The 13,160-nt window shown below is 47.2% G+C and overlaps 1 protein-coding gene across 5 annotated transcripts in view; it reads left to right on the forward strand.

Annotated features, from left to right (window-relative positions):
• Positions 1 to 13,160, forward strand: part of DIXDC1 (DIX domain containing 1) — a 73,253-nt gene that overhangs the window by 35,378 nt on the left and 24,715 nt on the right. For 3 of the 5 annotated variants that reach the window (XM_048827495.2, XM_048827494.2, XM_075122166.1), the window contains 2 exons: positions 860 to 1,109; positions 2,675 to 2,782. In XM_048827495.2, coding sequence (XP_048683452.1) covers positions 860 to 1,109; positions 2,675 to 2,782 — 358 coding nt within the window. Of the gene's footprint in view, positions 1 to 859; positions 1,110 to 2,674; positions 2,787 to 11,166; positions 11,768 to 13,160 lie in introns of those variants that run through there. The other 2 variants (XM_048827498.2, XM_048827496.2) reach the window with 2 other exon arrangements.

Below are 13,160 nucleotides of genomic sequence, written 5' to 3' on the forward strand. Positions count from 1 at the left end.
TGCCTACAGGATTGGATGCCCAGTTCCCATTAGACTTAATGGCCACTGCGTGTCCAAATCCATTGGGTGGCTTAGAAAAATCCCTCTACCGCCCCAGAAAAAGAATGGATGGTCTTTGGAGCGAGCCCTGAAGGTCATCAGATTTGGTCTGTTTTGTACACTGAGGTAAAGTGCATAGTGATGAGGATTGATTAGTTAATGATTACTAGATGTTATTGTTGCAGAAATCCATTCTTGCTCAGCGCCCTCCTCTTTCCTATTAAAAATGTGAATGCAAATTGCATGGGCCAGTTGGAGTCATCACTGGGACAGTGGTGATTTCAGTGACTGTGACACCTTTGTAGTGATCTTTCAGTAACACTGTCACACATAGGCTGGACTATTTGTTGAAAATAATCCCATACAGAAGTCCCAAATATGCCCAAAGTAGATAAAATTCTGTCCTGTAGGTGGCAGTGACTGATTTTACTTCAGGCTGCTTCATACAAAACAAATTCTGTGGAGCACTGGAATGATAACTCATTCCTAATGACAGGTTTCAGAGTAGCAGCCGTGTTAGTCTGTATCCGCAAAAAAAAAAGGAGTACTTGTGGTGCCTTAGAGACTAACAAATTTATTTGAGCATAAGCTTTCGTGAGCTACAGCTCACTGCATCCGATGAAGTTAGCTGTAGCTCACGAAAGCTTGTGCTCAAATAAATTTGTTAGTCTCTAAGGTGCCACAAGTACTCCTTTTCAGTCCTAATTGTTCAGTCCCTTTCTTTTGGAATGCTCCTGTTGAGTTTAATTACATTCACACATGTTGGTCAGACAAGAACCTGCTGAGCCCCATTGCCCTGAGGTTTGATTGCATTTTGCAGATATCGTTGATGGGAACCTGAAATCCATCATGAGGCTGATCCTTGCCTTAGCTGCTCATTTTAAACCTGGCTCGGGTAGAACAGCCATTCAAAGACCAGCCAGCACGGTGGGGAAGAGCCTTTCGGCATCATCAGCCAGTCACAGGCCTCATTCAGCGGCCGCAGTGGCCCAGGGTGCCGTGGCTGCTCTGGCAGATGTTCGTCAGGATGTCTCACGCTCAGGACGTGATGTTTTCCGACACAGACAGAGGTACTGGGTATTCCTATCTAGTCTTATTGGAATGAGTGTGAATCTTGGTGCTAAGTCTTAGTCCTCGGGGCAGGTAAAGGGGGCATCTCCCTACAGGACAGATAAAGAGGTGTCTGCCTCTCTATTATGAATTCATACATTGCTTGTTGACCTGAACCCAGGCCACCTTTTGCTGTAATCTTATTGGAGCTCACAAACAGTCTACGGTAGGACTGCATTAGCACCTGGATGGGATACCTCTATGGCTATGTCTTCACTGACAAAAAGGTGTGTTTTTACCATGGGATAACTAACGTGCGTGTAAAAACAGTGGAGGTAAGGCACTGTAGTTTTACCATAAGGGAAGCCACGTGAGGCCAGCCACGGACAGGTGGTACAGTGCTGACCTCGCCTAGCCACCTTGCAGTAAACACGACAGTGCCTTGCCTTCACCTAGGATTGTACAGCACGATAACTAGCACACATTTATTATCTCGCTTTGAAAGAAAAGAAAACAAAACACCTTTGACAAAGGGCATAGCTACACTGGAAACTTCAAAGCACTGTCATGGGAGCACTCCCTCGGCAGCGCTTTGAAGTGCGAGTGCGGTCGTGCGTGAGCGCTGGGAGAGAGCTCTCCCAGTGCTCCTGGTAATCCGCCTCCACGAGGGGATTAGCTCCGAGCACTTGGAGTGCAGATCCCAGCGCTGGGAGCCTGTTTACACTAGCGCTTTAAAGCGCTCTGACTTGCTGCGCTCAGGGGGGTGATTTTTCACACCCCTGAGCCAGCAAGTTAGAGCAGTATAAAATGTAAGTGTAGCCAAGCCCAAAGCCTAAGAGCTCTGCTACATCCTTCCCTTTGCATCAGTACTGAGCACAATGCCGCTGCATGGCAAAAGGAGGTGCTGTGGCTTCTGGAGGTGCTGTCTTTCAAGTGAGACATAAAACTAAGGCACTGACCGTTTGTGGAATTTAGAGATTCTGGGCGCACTTTTTGTAAAAGTCAGGGTGCTAACCCTGTTGTCCAATTCCATTATGCCTCCCTACATTCCTGTTGCCGTCTTACATTATGCCAAGCAGTGGAAATTGTTGTAATGTTGCTGAGTGCTGTTTATCAGCTGCTGTGTCCTACAGTGCTATAGGGTTTGGCATTTTATTATTCTTCTGAAGGACTTGGGCAAGTGTTCCTCTTTAGGATGGTCAGCCCTTGTAGTACTAGCAGAAGCTAGCCTTTTCCCCATTCCCTTCTTCCCTTCTCTCTCCAAAGCTCTGCTGCTACTCATAGGAGTTTGGAAGCATTTAACAGGTAACACACTGTTCCCCTCCCCTGCCATATCACAGGTAGATGGGAAAGGGTTTCCTGTCTCACACTTTCTAGAGCAGAAATTAGATTTTCTCATTCATAAGAGGCCCGTAGGATTGCTGCCTTCTCCTCCTTCCCTTTATTTCATCAGCCCCTATTCTGCCCTTCCTGTCCCCCAAGAATGTATATCATTAGGTTCAGATAATAAATTTAAAAAAAAATCACAAGGATTTCTGCCCCTGCTCTGTGAAGCTGTTATTCATTATGTCATTTTTATCTTCAGAAACAGCAGCATAGACGAAGAGATTGAGAATCCTTACTGGAGTGTCCGAGAACTGGTGCAGCAGTATGAGGGACAGCAGAGCGTGCCCTCAGAGTCTTGCTCCTCCAGGTAACAGACATGCCCACTGCAGAGATGTGTCCCCTCACAGCCTGGCAGAGTCCGTCTCCTGCCCACCCCACATCTGGCCTCCTTGCAGCACAGCCCCCTGCCTCCCCTCACAGCCCAGTCTCTGACTAGTTTTAGGAATAAGAAAAATTTCATACACTGAGATTTCCCAGTTGAGCTGGAACATGAAACACCAGCTATCAGTGAGTGACATTTCATTGACTCCCTTGATCTTGCAGACTCTCCCACAGGTAAGATTTGTCTCATCCACGAGACAGTATGGCGAGGTGGTGTGAGCACAAGGCTAGGAGGTGGGAACTCCTGAACTGTAATTCTGGCTCAGTGAGAACAGAGGGAATAGGAGTAGGAAACATCAAACCAGACGGTTTGCTGGGAGATTGAGAGAAGCTGAGAGGATGAATCACAATGGTTCCTTCGGGGCTTGGAATCTATGACTTTGTGAATGAGACTGAGGTTATCGCTACAATACAGTTTACATTGGAGTTATGATGCTTAGGGGTTTGAATAAGTCACCCCCCAAGTGATGTAAATTATGTCAACCTCCGCGCCGGCATAGATCGCGTGGGAGAGCTTCTCTGCCAACGGATGGAGTAATTCAGTGGATGGGAGAGCTCGCTCCCCTCGGCATAGCGTTGCTGCAGCAGAGCAGCTGCGCGGCTGTAAGCTCTGTAGTGAAGCCACTGCTTGAGAGTAGTGGAGGAGCAGAATGATCCCAAGGCTGAAGAGACGGGAACTCTGCTCCAGCAAATGACCGAGGAGCCATCCAGGCCTGTGAGGGAAGAAGGGGACACAGCAACCAGTGCAAGAGGAATGGATATTCTACAAGCTGATACCATCTATTCCTGGGGGAATTCTGCACCACTGCATGTGCAGAGAATTCATGTCCCCCACAGGTTTCTTTGCTTCCCTGCAGAAAAGTGACTTTCTGACAGGGAAGCAAAGGGAAGCTGCAAGAGCAGTCATGCACCCCTCCGTAGCAGCGCAGGTACATCGTTTCAGGCACCTGGAGCAGTCAGCGGAGAGGTAAATCACCACAGGGCTGGGGATATCCCAGCCGGTGGCTCCTACCTTCTGCCAGGATCAGCTGCTAGTCCTGGCTGAGCTGGAGGCGGGAAAGGATGGGGTTTCCTCTTCCCCTGGAAGGAGTGGCTGGGGCTGTGTCAGACCCCCAGAAATCTCCCCCAGCTGCAGGAAGCTCAGCATCCTCCCCTGTTTCCTGCCCCTATCACTCCTCAGCCGTGGCAGGAGGGGTCACTGTACGAGGAGCTGCTCCCCTATCCGCCCAGTTCCCATGCATCCAGACCTCCCATATCCAGACTCCCCCACCAAACCTCACCCCGTACACCCAGAACCCCCCTCCATACCTGAACCCCATCCCACTGAACCTCAACCCGTGCATCCGGAGCCCCCCTGCAACCAAACCCCCTGCCTCCAGACCCCCACCTCTGCACCCAAACAACCCCCCACTAAGCTCCCTGCACTAAAACCCCCACCCTGATGAGTCCCACCCTCCTGTGTCCCCCTGAGCTCCCACATCCAAACCCCCACCCCACTGATCCCCAACTAAGTTCACCCAGACCCCCCTGAAGCCCCACTCCCCCAGCACTCAGACCCCCTGGCTGAGCCCCAACCACCTTCACCTGGAAGCCTCTAGATCCTGCCTGGTTGAGCCTACCTACCCCACACCAGGCCCATCTGACATAGAGGGGCAGGGCCTCGGTATTTCTGGGGCAGGCCCAGCCCTTGTGCTGTGTCAGGGTTGAGTGCAGCCTCACCATTGAGTCCATGTCCCAGGCGAGGGGAGGGGCCGCAGGGTGATGTCCCACCTTCATGCAGCCAGTGGCCTGTGCTCCCACTGCCATGCTGGAGCCTCCGCATTTATTTATTGACAAATAAAACTTGCAGAATTTTGCACAATTTTAAAATATTATGTGCAGAATTTATTTTTGCCGCAGAATTTCCTCAGGAGTAATTTGTGTAAGAGACATGAAGGAGAAATGAGCTGAGACTTCCAAACCAAGCAAGCCTGATGCCCTGCACCCAGACCTCAGGGCAGGGGAAGTGGGGATTTCAGCAGCAGGCTCAGTTTCAGGAATGTGTTATTTTGTGATTCAGACCCAGAGTCTCTGAAGTGGATGCCGCAGCTGTTCCCACTGTTGTTGTGCCCTCATCCATCACCTTTAACTGCTTTTAGCTTTATAGTTATTTCATTATCCAGCCATCCCCCAACTCCCATGGACCTTCATGTTCAATCAAGTTCAGTGTTTAACTGATTTCTGAAAAATCCCCTGTATCCTGCTGTAGAACATTAAAGTCAGCGTTTACCCCCATCTACACAGCAGGAGTTTTTGCCATTGAAAGTGGGACTTGGATCTTGAGAAATACGCCCTTCCCGCTATACCTGCAGCTTTGGCTGGGGACTCGCTAGATCTCACGAGCTAAGCAAAGTTGAGCTGAGGCAACGCTTGACTGAAAGGTCTCTAAGGAAAGGGGTTTTGCAGGAAGTGGTATTGGTTAGAACTACAACATGTTTTACCTGGGGCTGAACACACATGAAGGTTGAAGTGTGTGCCACTCACAGAAGTGAGCCTCAGCAGCAAGTGCTGGGAGAACACATCCCTTTGGTTCCTCACATGCTCCACTGACTCCCAGTTGCTCCAGAGCAGATGTCAAAGCCCTAGTCCTAGTCTATGGAGCCCTTAATAGAATGGGACCTGGCTGTGTCAGAGACCCACTCATCCGTAGGCCAGGACCTTCTATGGCAGCTACACTGCACAGAGACAAGGTAGCCAATGAGGAGCTGGGGGCAGAACCTTGCCACTGGTAGGAGAGATCTGACCAAGGCTGGCTGTGTTTAAGTCAGAGTGTAGGGACATACATTTTGGACAGAGCCTTTCCCCACTAACAAGGCTTGAAAGTAAAGAAATATCTCTTTGAACATGTAAATTCCCTCTTCTCCCCCTAAACTTGAGTCTCTGAATGGGGTGGAGGAGGGGACTGCAAGGAACTTGTTTAGCTCCCAGCTTCACAGCTGTCTGGCCCCAGTGCAAGTCAGGGATGCATGCGGGCAGCCCTGACTTTCACCACTGATGTAAGGTGAGTCAGTGACCTTGTGCCAGTGGAGAATTGGGCATCATAGAGCTCACCTCCATTACATCCCCTTCTTTTCTGTCCTGTCTATGTCCCGCCCTTGAACACATAGAACAAGTTCTATTTCTGTCACTGCTGGAGGATATGCTTTATGTTGGGGTTTGGGGGATGGCTGACACATGAGGTGATGGATTTTCTTCTGCCAAATCTCCACCAGCAGAGAGTATCCCTGGTACAGGGAGATTTCTCCACTGGACTTCTCTGGCCACTTTAAGGCTTCTTTGCACCTCCATAGCACAAAGTGGCCTACCTGCCCCACACAAAGTGGCCTTAGCATGCCTGAAAATCCAGCCCCTTGGTACCCAGGTGAAGAGTGAGAGGAAACACAATGGTTCTGGACCTGTTTGCTTCTTCAGAATTTTGATGGTTAGATGCCCATGTGACATGTGCCGTATAAATATCTAATATAAATCAGTTTGGTATGGGGTGGTTTTTCTCTGGTCAATACTGACTCACTTCCCCAGTGCGGTGGTAGAGGATACTGTACTGAGAAATAAAACCATGGTCCTGACCACATGTGCTCGTTAAAGATTTCACAATATTTTTCACAAGAGTTGAAGAGTGTTTACCTCGTCTATGCGGTAAATACATTCTCTCTGCAGTTTGAATTGGCAACAGTCTTTTTCACATCATGTGCTATTGTGTAGCATTGTTGTGCACTGCTAAATAGCTGTGGAATGCCCCACAGTGGCTGCATGTCCATGAGGAGTGAAGTAATACCTGTATGTGTACTTTGCAAAGTGCTTTGGTTTTTTTCACGGTTCACCAAGTGTAAGATGATATTTATTATTATTGCTGACAGAAAGTGATGTCACTGAGTAGCTTGTATATTTTATAAAACCAGCAAATATTTTCCTGAACAATCTCTATGATCATAAGAGGGAATTTTACAGAACTGAAGATGAAACCATAAAATTAATTGTGCTGCTTTTGAACTAAAATCATTACTTTGTTAATAAAATGTTTGTTTGGAACTTTTGAAATTATGTTGGAATAGAATAACAGAGGGTGCTATGGATCACTACTGAGGTGCATCAGCTGATCTACTTGGGGTCCCGTGGCTGGAATAGCAGGTGCTGCTGTGCATCAGGTTTGGGGTGCGACTGATCTGTTTGGAGGGGCCAGGGCTGGAATGGCAGGGGTTGCTGTGGATCAGGTTTGGGGTGCATTGGCTGATCTTTTTCGGGGGCAGAGCTGGAATGGCAGGGGGTGCTGTGGACCAGGTTTGGGGTGCATTGGCTGATGGGGGGCAGGGCTGGAATGGTAGAGTGTATATCAGTTCAGCATTGAGTGGCATTGGCACAGTCCGTACCTCCGAAAGTAAGACTCTTCTCATTGGTTACTGTCTTTAATAATCACTTTTCTCTGGTTGAGTTAAAGATCTCTAAACTGCCCAGCACTCTTTTGGGTTCTGTTTTCTCCGTCTTGCTCCCTCCTTGCTGTGCAGTTGGATCAGTGGCAGAGGGAGCCCAAAGATTTTACGTTACCTGGTGTGTATATTTCCTAGAGTTCTACTAATCATGCACTACTGGGATGCAGACAGAGTTACTGACAGCTCCACAGGAAATGATCAGAGACTGTATCAAGCTGGAGCTAAAATGCTTTTTAATTGAAGCTGGGAATGTGCTCTGATGTGTAATTAGATTTCAGTCATAACGTCTTGAGAATGGAATATTCTTTGTCCATTACTGTGGATTTGTTCCCTGGCTTTGTACATTCAAAGACATTGGACAGAGACGTGCTATGTGCATCAGCATTGAGAAACAAGAGACAGGCTGAGAGGGAGTTAGGGGGCAGGGTTCTGTCAGTGTTGTCAAAGGATAAAACCACATAGCTTTTGAGGGCTGCAAAGGAGAGCAAACATGGAAATACTATTGAGTTTTGCATGCAAGGGCCCCCTGGGGAACGGATCCAGGCTGAGGGCTGTTTTGTGTATCCTCCAGCAGTGCCAGAAATAGAACTTGTTCTATGTGTTCAAGAGGGGGGGAGCAGATTATGGCTATTGTAGAAAAGGGCATCTGATGCCGCTAGCCAAAGGCACAGCGATTGCAGACACAGAGGTTGGCTGTTTAATTGCAACAGTAACTGCCAAGTGAGGAAGGATTTATTCCTATCAAGCCTCATCAGAAGTCGGGAGGATGTTGTTCCTGTGATAAGACACCAGGCAGAGGCTAGTGCCTTAGGAGAGGAAAATTGACAGTAGCCAAACTTTGTATGTTTCATTTAGAATTGCAGATCTATGAGAAAAGGGTGTTAGATAATAGGCATGGTGCAGACTTAGCTATGTGTGAACATTCAGTAGGAAGTTTCATGTTGGCCTGGTATTGTTGCTGGTTTATGAATCACCTCAAGAGATATTAGTATTCTGTTACTGGAGCTCGGGGCCCTACTGTCATGAGTCTTGACTCTTATGAACCATTTCTGCCTTTTCTGATTCTCTCAGGTCCTGCATCCCACCTGAGGCAGGGGGCAGGTCCCCTGTTCTGCTCCTTCACCCAGTAAGCTACCACCATGAGGGATTGTGTGTGTCCGTGAAGGATTTTGCATTGCTTAATTTACATGAGGGTTTCCAGGAGCCATCACATATGCCCTAGAACCCAGTGGGGCTGTTTGATTTAAAAAAAAAAAAGAGAGATGGAATAGAGAACCTGTTAAACTCATTAGCAATTAATCCCCACATTGAGGAGCCCACAACGAGGAGCAAGGGATGTACTTGTTACCCCTACCTCTTGGCCATCCTCCCATATACATCTTCCCCCTTGGCCCCTCCTCCCAATTCACCCTCCTGCTCCTTACGGTCACTTAAGATGATACCCTTCCTCACAACTCTGTGAATAGTCTTGTTAACTTCAGTAGGACTTCACATGGAGTAAGGTGCTACTCAGTGTGAATCTGCCATGTGGCCTATAGTCAGGATTCTATTTTGTTGAGAATAAGCTCTGCCTGCATTCATTCCCGAGCAAATTTGAGTATAGGCAGCATTATCTAGAACATGGAGACTGGTTGTCAGGATTCCTGGGTTCTCTTTTGGGTCTGGAAGGGTATGTGGTCAACTAGTTAAATCTGGGGACTGAGCCTCATGAGATCAGAATTCTTTTTCTGCCTGTGACACTGACTCACTGTGTGACCTTGGGCAACTCATTTCGCCTCTTCATGTCCATTTCCCCATCTCTAAACAAGAGAATGATTCTGACTTGCCTCACAAGGGGTGTGTGGCTGAACTCATCCATGTTTGTAAAGCACTTTGAGATCCTCAAGGGGAAGGTGTTAGAGACAGGCAGAACATTATTGTTGTTATCAGTCTGTCTTCCTTGTACTCATTCTGACACTGAATGTCACCCCATCTCATCTTATTGCTCTGTGACATGCTGCATATTTATACCCTGGGGCTCTTCATTGTCAGTCTCTTTAGTTTTAAAATAAATTATTTTGAAAAATGTGAGCAATCTCAGAAGAAGCAAGGAGAAGCCTGCATTCCTGACTGCAGGTGACATCTCCTGGGATGTGGTGGCACCAGTCTCCTGGATGGAAACTCCAGAGGAAAATAAGATGCTCGCTTTCTCTTCCCTATTTGGAGAAGGGACTAAGCCAGTTGGAGCATGGGATCCCCAGAGTTGCCTGGCAAGAGCAAACCACATTTCTTATTAGCGAACTGACTATATTTTTGTAATCACAACATTACCCCCTCCCATCCCATTGCACAATTCCAGTGCAGTGTCCCAGCCTAATACTGGCACATTTCTGGATTTCATAGAATCATAAACTTTAAGGTCAGAAGGGACCATTATGATCATCTAGTCTGACCTCCTGCACAATGTAGGTCACGGAATCTCACCCACCAACTCCTGTAACAACCCCCTAACTTATGTCTGAGCTATTGAAGTCCTCAAATTGTGGTTTAAAGACTTCAAGGTGCAGAGAATCCTCCAGCAAGTGACCCATGCCCCACGCTGCAGAGGAAGTCGAAAACCGCCCAGGGCCTCTGCCAATCTGCCCTGGGGAAAAATTCCTTCCCAACCCCAAATATGGCAATCAGCTAAACCCTGAGCATGTGGGCAAGACTCACCAGACAGACACCCAGGAAAGAATTCTCTGTAGTAACTCAGATCCCACCCCATCTAACATCCTATCACAGGCCATTGGGCTATCTACCGCTAGTAGTCGAAGATCAATTAATTGCCAAAATTAGGCTATCCCATCATATCATCTACTCCATAAACTTATCAAGCTTTGTCTTGAAGCCAGATATGTAATTTGCCCCCACTGCTTCCCTTGGGAAGGCTATTCCAGAACTTCACTCCTCTGATGGTTAGAAACCTTCGTCTAATTTCAAGTCTAAACTTCCTGGTGGCCAGTTTATATCCATTTGTTCTTGTGTCCACATTGGTACTGAGCTTAAGTAATTCCTTCCCCTCTCCGGTATTTATCCCTCTGATATATTTATAGAGCGCAATCCTATCTCCCCTCAACCTTCTTTTAGTTAGGCTAAACAAGCCAAGCTCCTTGAGTCTCCTTTCATAAGACAAGTTTTCCATTCCTCGGATCATCCTAGTAGCCCTTCTCTGTACCTGTTCCAGTTTGAATTCATCCTTCTTAAACATGGGAGACCAGAACTGCACACAATATTCCAGATGAGGTCTCACCGGTGCCTTGTATAACAGTCCTAACACCTCCTTATCTCTACTGGAAATACCTTGCTTGATGCATCCCAAGACCGCATTAGCTTTTTTGATGGCCATATCACATTGGCGGCTCATAGTCATCCCCTGATCGACCAGTACTCCGAGGTCCTTCTCCTCCTCTGTTACTTCCAAGTAATGCATTCCCAGTTTATAACAGAAATTCTTGTTATTAATCCCTAAATGCATGACCTTGCGCTTTTCACTATTAAATTTCATCCTATTACTATTACTCCAGTTTACAAGGTCATCCAGATCTTCCTGTATGATATCCTGGTCCTTCTCTGTATTGGCAATACCTCCCAGCTTTGTGTCATCCACAAACTTTATTAGCACATTTATTTGCTATGGGGCACACACATGTTCTTGATATCAGAATTTCCAGGAAGGAATGTTCTGATAAGAAGAGACAACAGAAATTATTCATGGGAAACTTGCCAAAATGCTTCCCTTCCCTTTCCCACCCCTCTCCTTCCCTCCCCCCAACCTTCCCTCCCCCACCCTGAGCTAGACATCTTCTCAGAGAATAGACTCTGCGTTGCACAGTGTGACAGCCAGAGGGAGAGGGAGCTGGAGATAGCGAGGAAGGAAGCTACTCATAGGACTGGGAAACGCTGCACACTGCTTAGAGGCTGGTGGAGCAAAGAACCTACTCTTAACAGAGCACTTTTCCCTCAATGAATCCTGGGTCTCTGTAGCAGGAGCTGTATAGCTGAAGTAGGCACAATGGGATGAGAAACGCAACTTGCAATCCAGACCGAGATTCTCGTGATGAAAACAACCAGGGCATATGGTGGACCAAAATGCAGCAGCAGAATCAAAACCTGGACTGCAGAATACTCTGACTCTGTAATCAAATCTGTGTCTGTGTGGGCTGCCGATTTATCACTAAACATCTCCTTGCAAAGACTCTGAACCTTTTTGCTGTGAGTCTCTCGGCTCACGCGGGGGAGTCCGACCGGCAAATATTTCTTCGTTAGTTTGACAGGAATTGGCATCCCCGGCACCGAATTCCAAGCCTGTGAATGGACAAGGCATGTCTGCAGCCAGGACCTGCGGATTCCTGAGGCTCCACGGGAAACCGACTCTGTGAGGCGAAAGGTTAAAGTGGGATCATGGGAGGGAAGCAGGTCAAATGGTGAGCGATTGTTGTCATTGTCATTTGGAACAGCAGGGTCGGGGTGTTTATTAAAATCTCCAGGGAATTCAGGCTTGTTACTGAAACTGTTTCCCTAAGCCCTGATTGCGTGCAAGACCCCAAAGCATTGACAATCCAGGAATTCAACTAGGCAAGGATTTTAGCTAAGAAACCAAGCAATGCTAGAAGGAATAATGCAGAGTGTTTTCCTGTAACATAAATCCTGCCTCAATTGATTTAATTTCCCAGCACTCATTTCTGCGTGCTTCAGTGATGAATAGTTATGTATCCTTTTAAATAAGAAATCAAATTTGAATGCGTCTTTGGATATCTCTCACTCGAATAATTTTGGGAATTGATATGAAAAACCATGGGAATTTGGCCAGCTTTAACCAGTTGGCAGAATGATAAATAGGGGTGACCTTTGGCCTGTGCTGCTGCTTCAGGAGCAATCTCCGTGCATGTAAATGTGTTCCTGCTCAAATGGCCATGTTTATCTCATGTGCAGGGAAACTGCCTGGAGATGGAGCTGTGTCTGTAAGAAAACCTAAAGGATTCTATTAAAATCCTGTTGTAGATGTGGTGTGAAATATCTGATCCTGTCTCAGTTGCGTTAACCCCCAAATCTATCACAAAACATTCACTTTGGGCAGGGGATCTAGTTCTGAAAAGAGCAGATTGGGGAGAAATGTTACTTTCCTGTGCTGTGTCCTGCTCACTGCCACATGGCCTACACGTCCCATATCCTGCACCTCCCTAGAGCACCCTCTGCCACATGTGCCTTTTCCCTTCTGGTCCTCTAGATTGATCTTTCCCCTGTATGCCTAGGTAGCCTTCTTCATGTGTACCAAATGTTGATTTTGTTTTCTTGGCCTGCTTCCTAATGGTGTTACTGCTTGTGGGGGGGACAAACCACAAATACACCTCTCAATGATCATATAGGGCTGATGGCTCCCCAGGGGTCTGAGGTGAACATGCGCAGAGGGAACATTAGTGTCTGCACCTTAAAGGAAGGCAAATCCCATGCAATATTCCTGGGCGGGTAGGTCAGTCAGTCTGTCTGTATGATTTTCTGAGTATCTGCACTGATTTAAAGTTTGATCATTTGTCTTTAATAATTGATTATTTCCTCAGAACACAAACAACCCATTGCTGGGCCCCTGGGCAATGATTTCAGTTTTAAACACCATCTGTTAGGGAGCACTGCATTGGGATTCAAACTTTCTTTAAGGTAAATCTTTGGGCACACCCAACAACCTTTAGCAAATCTGCACACTGTGGGTATGTCTATACTGCAAAATAAAACCTGCACTGCCTAGTCTCAGAGCCTAGGTCAATTGATTTGGGCTTGCAGGGCTCAGGCTGTGGGGCTAAAAATAGCACTGGGCCCTGG

This window comes from Caretta caretta, chromosome 22 (genome assembly GCF_965140235.1).
Source record: "Caretta caretta isolate rCarCar2 chromosome 22, rCarCar1.hap1, whole genome shotgun sequence".
Taxonomy (NCBI): domain Eukaryota; kingdom Metazoa; phylum Chordata; order Testudines; family Cheloniidae; genus Caretta; species Caretta caretta.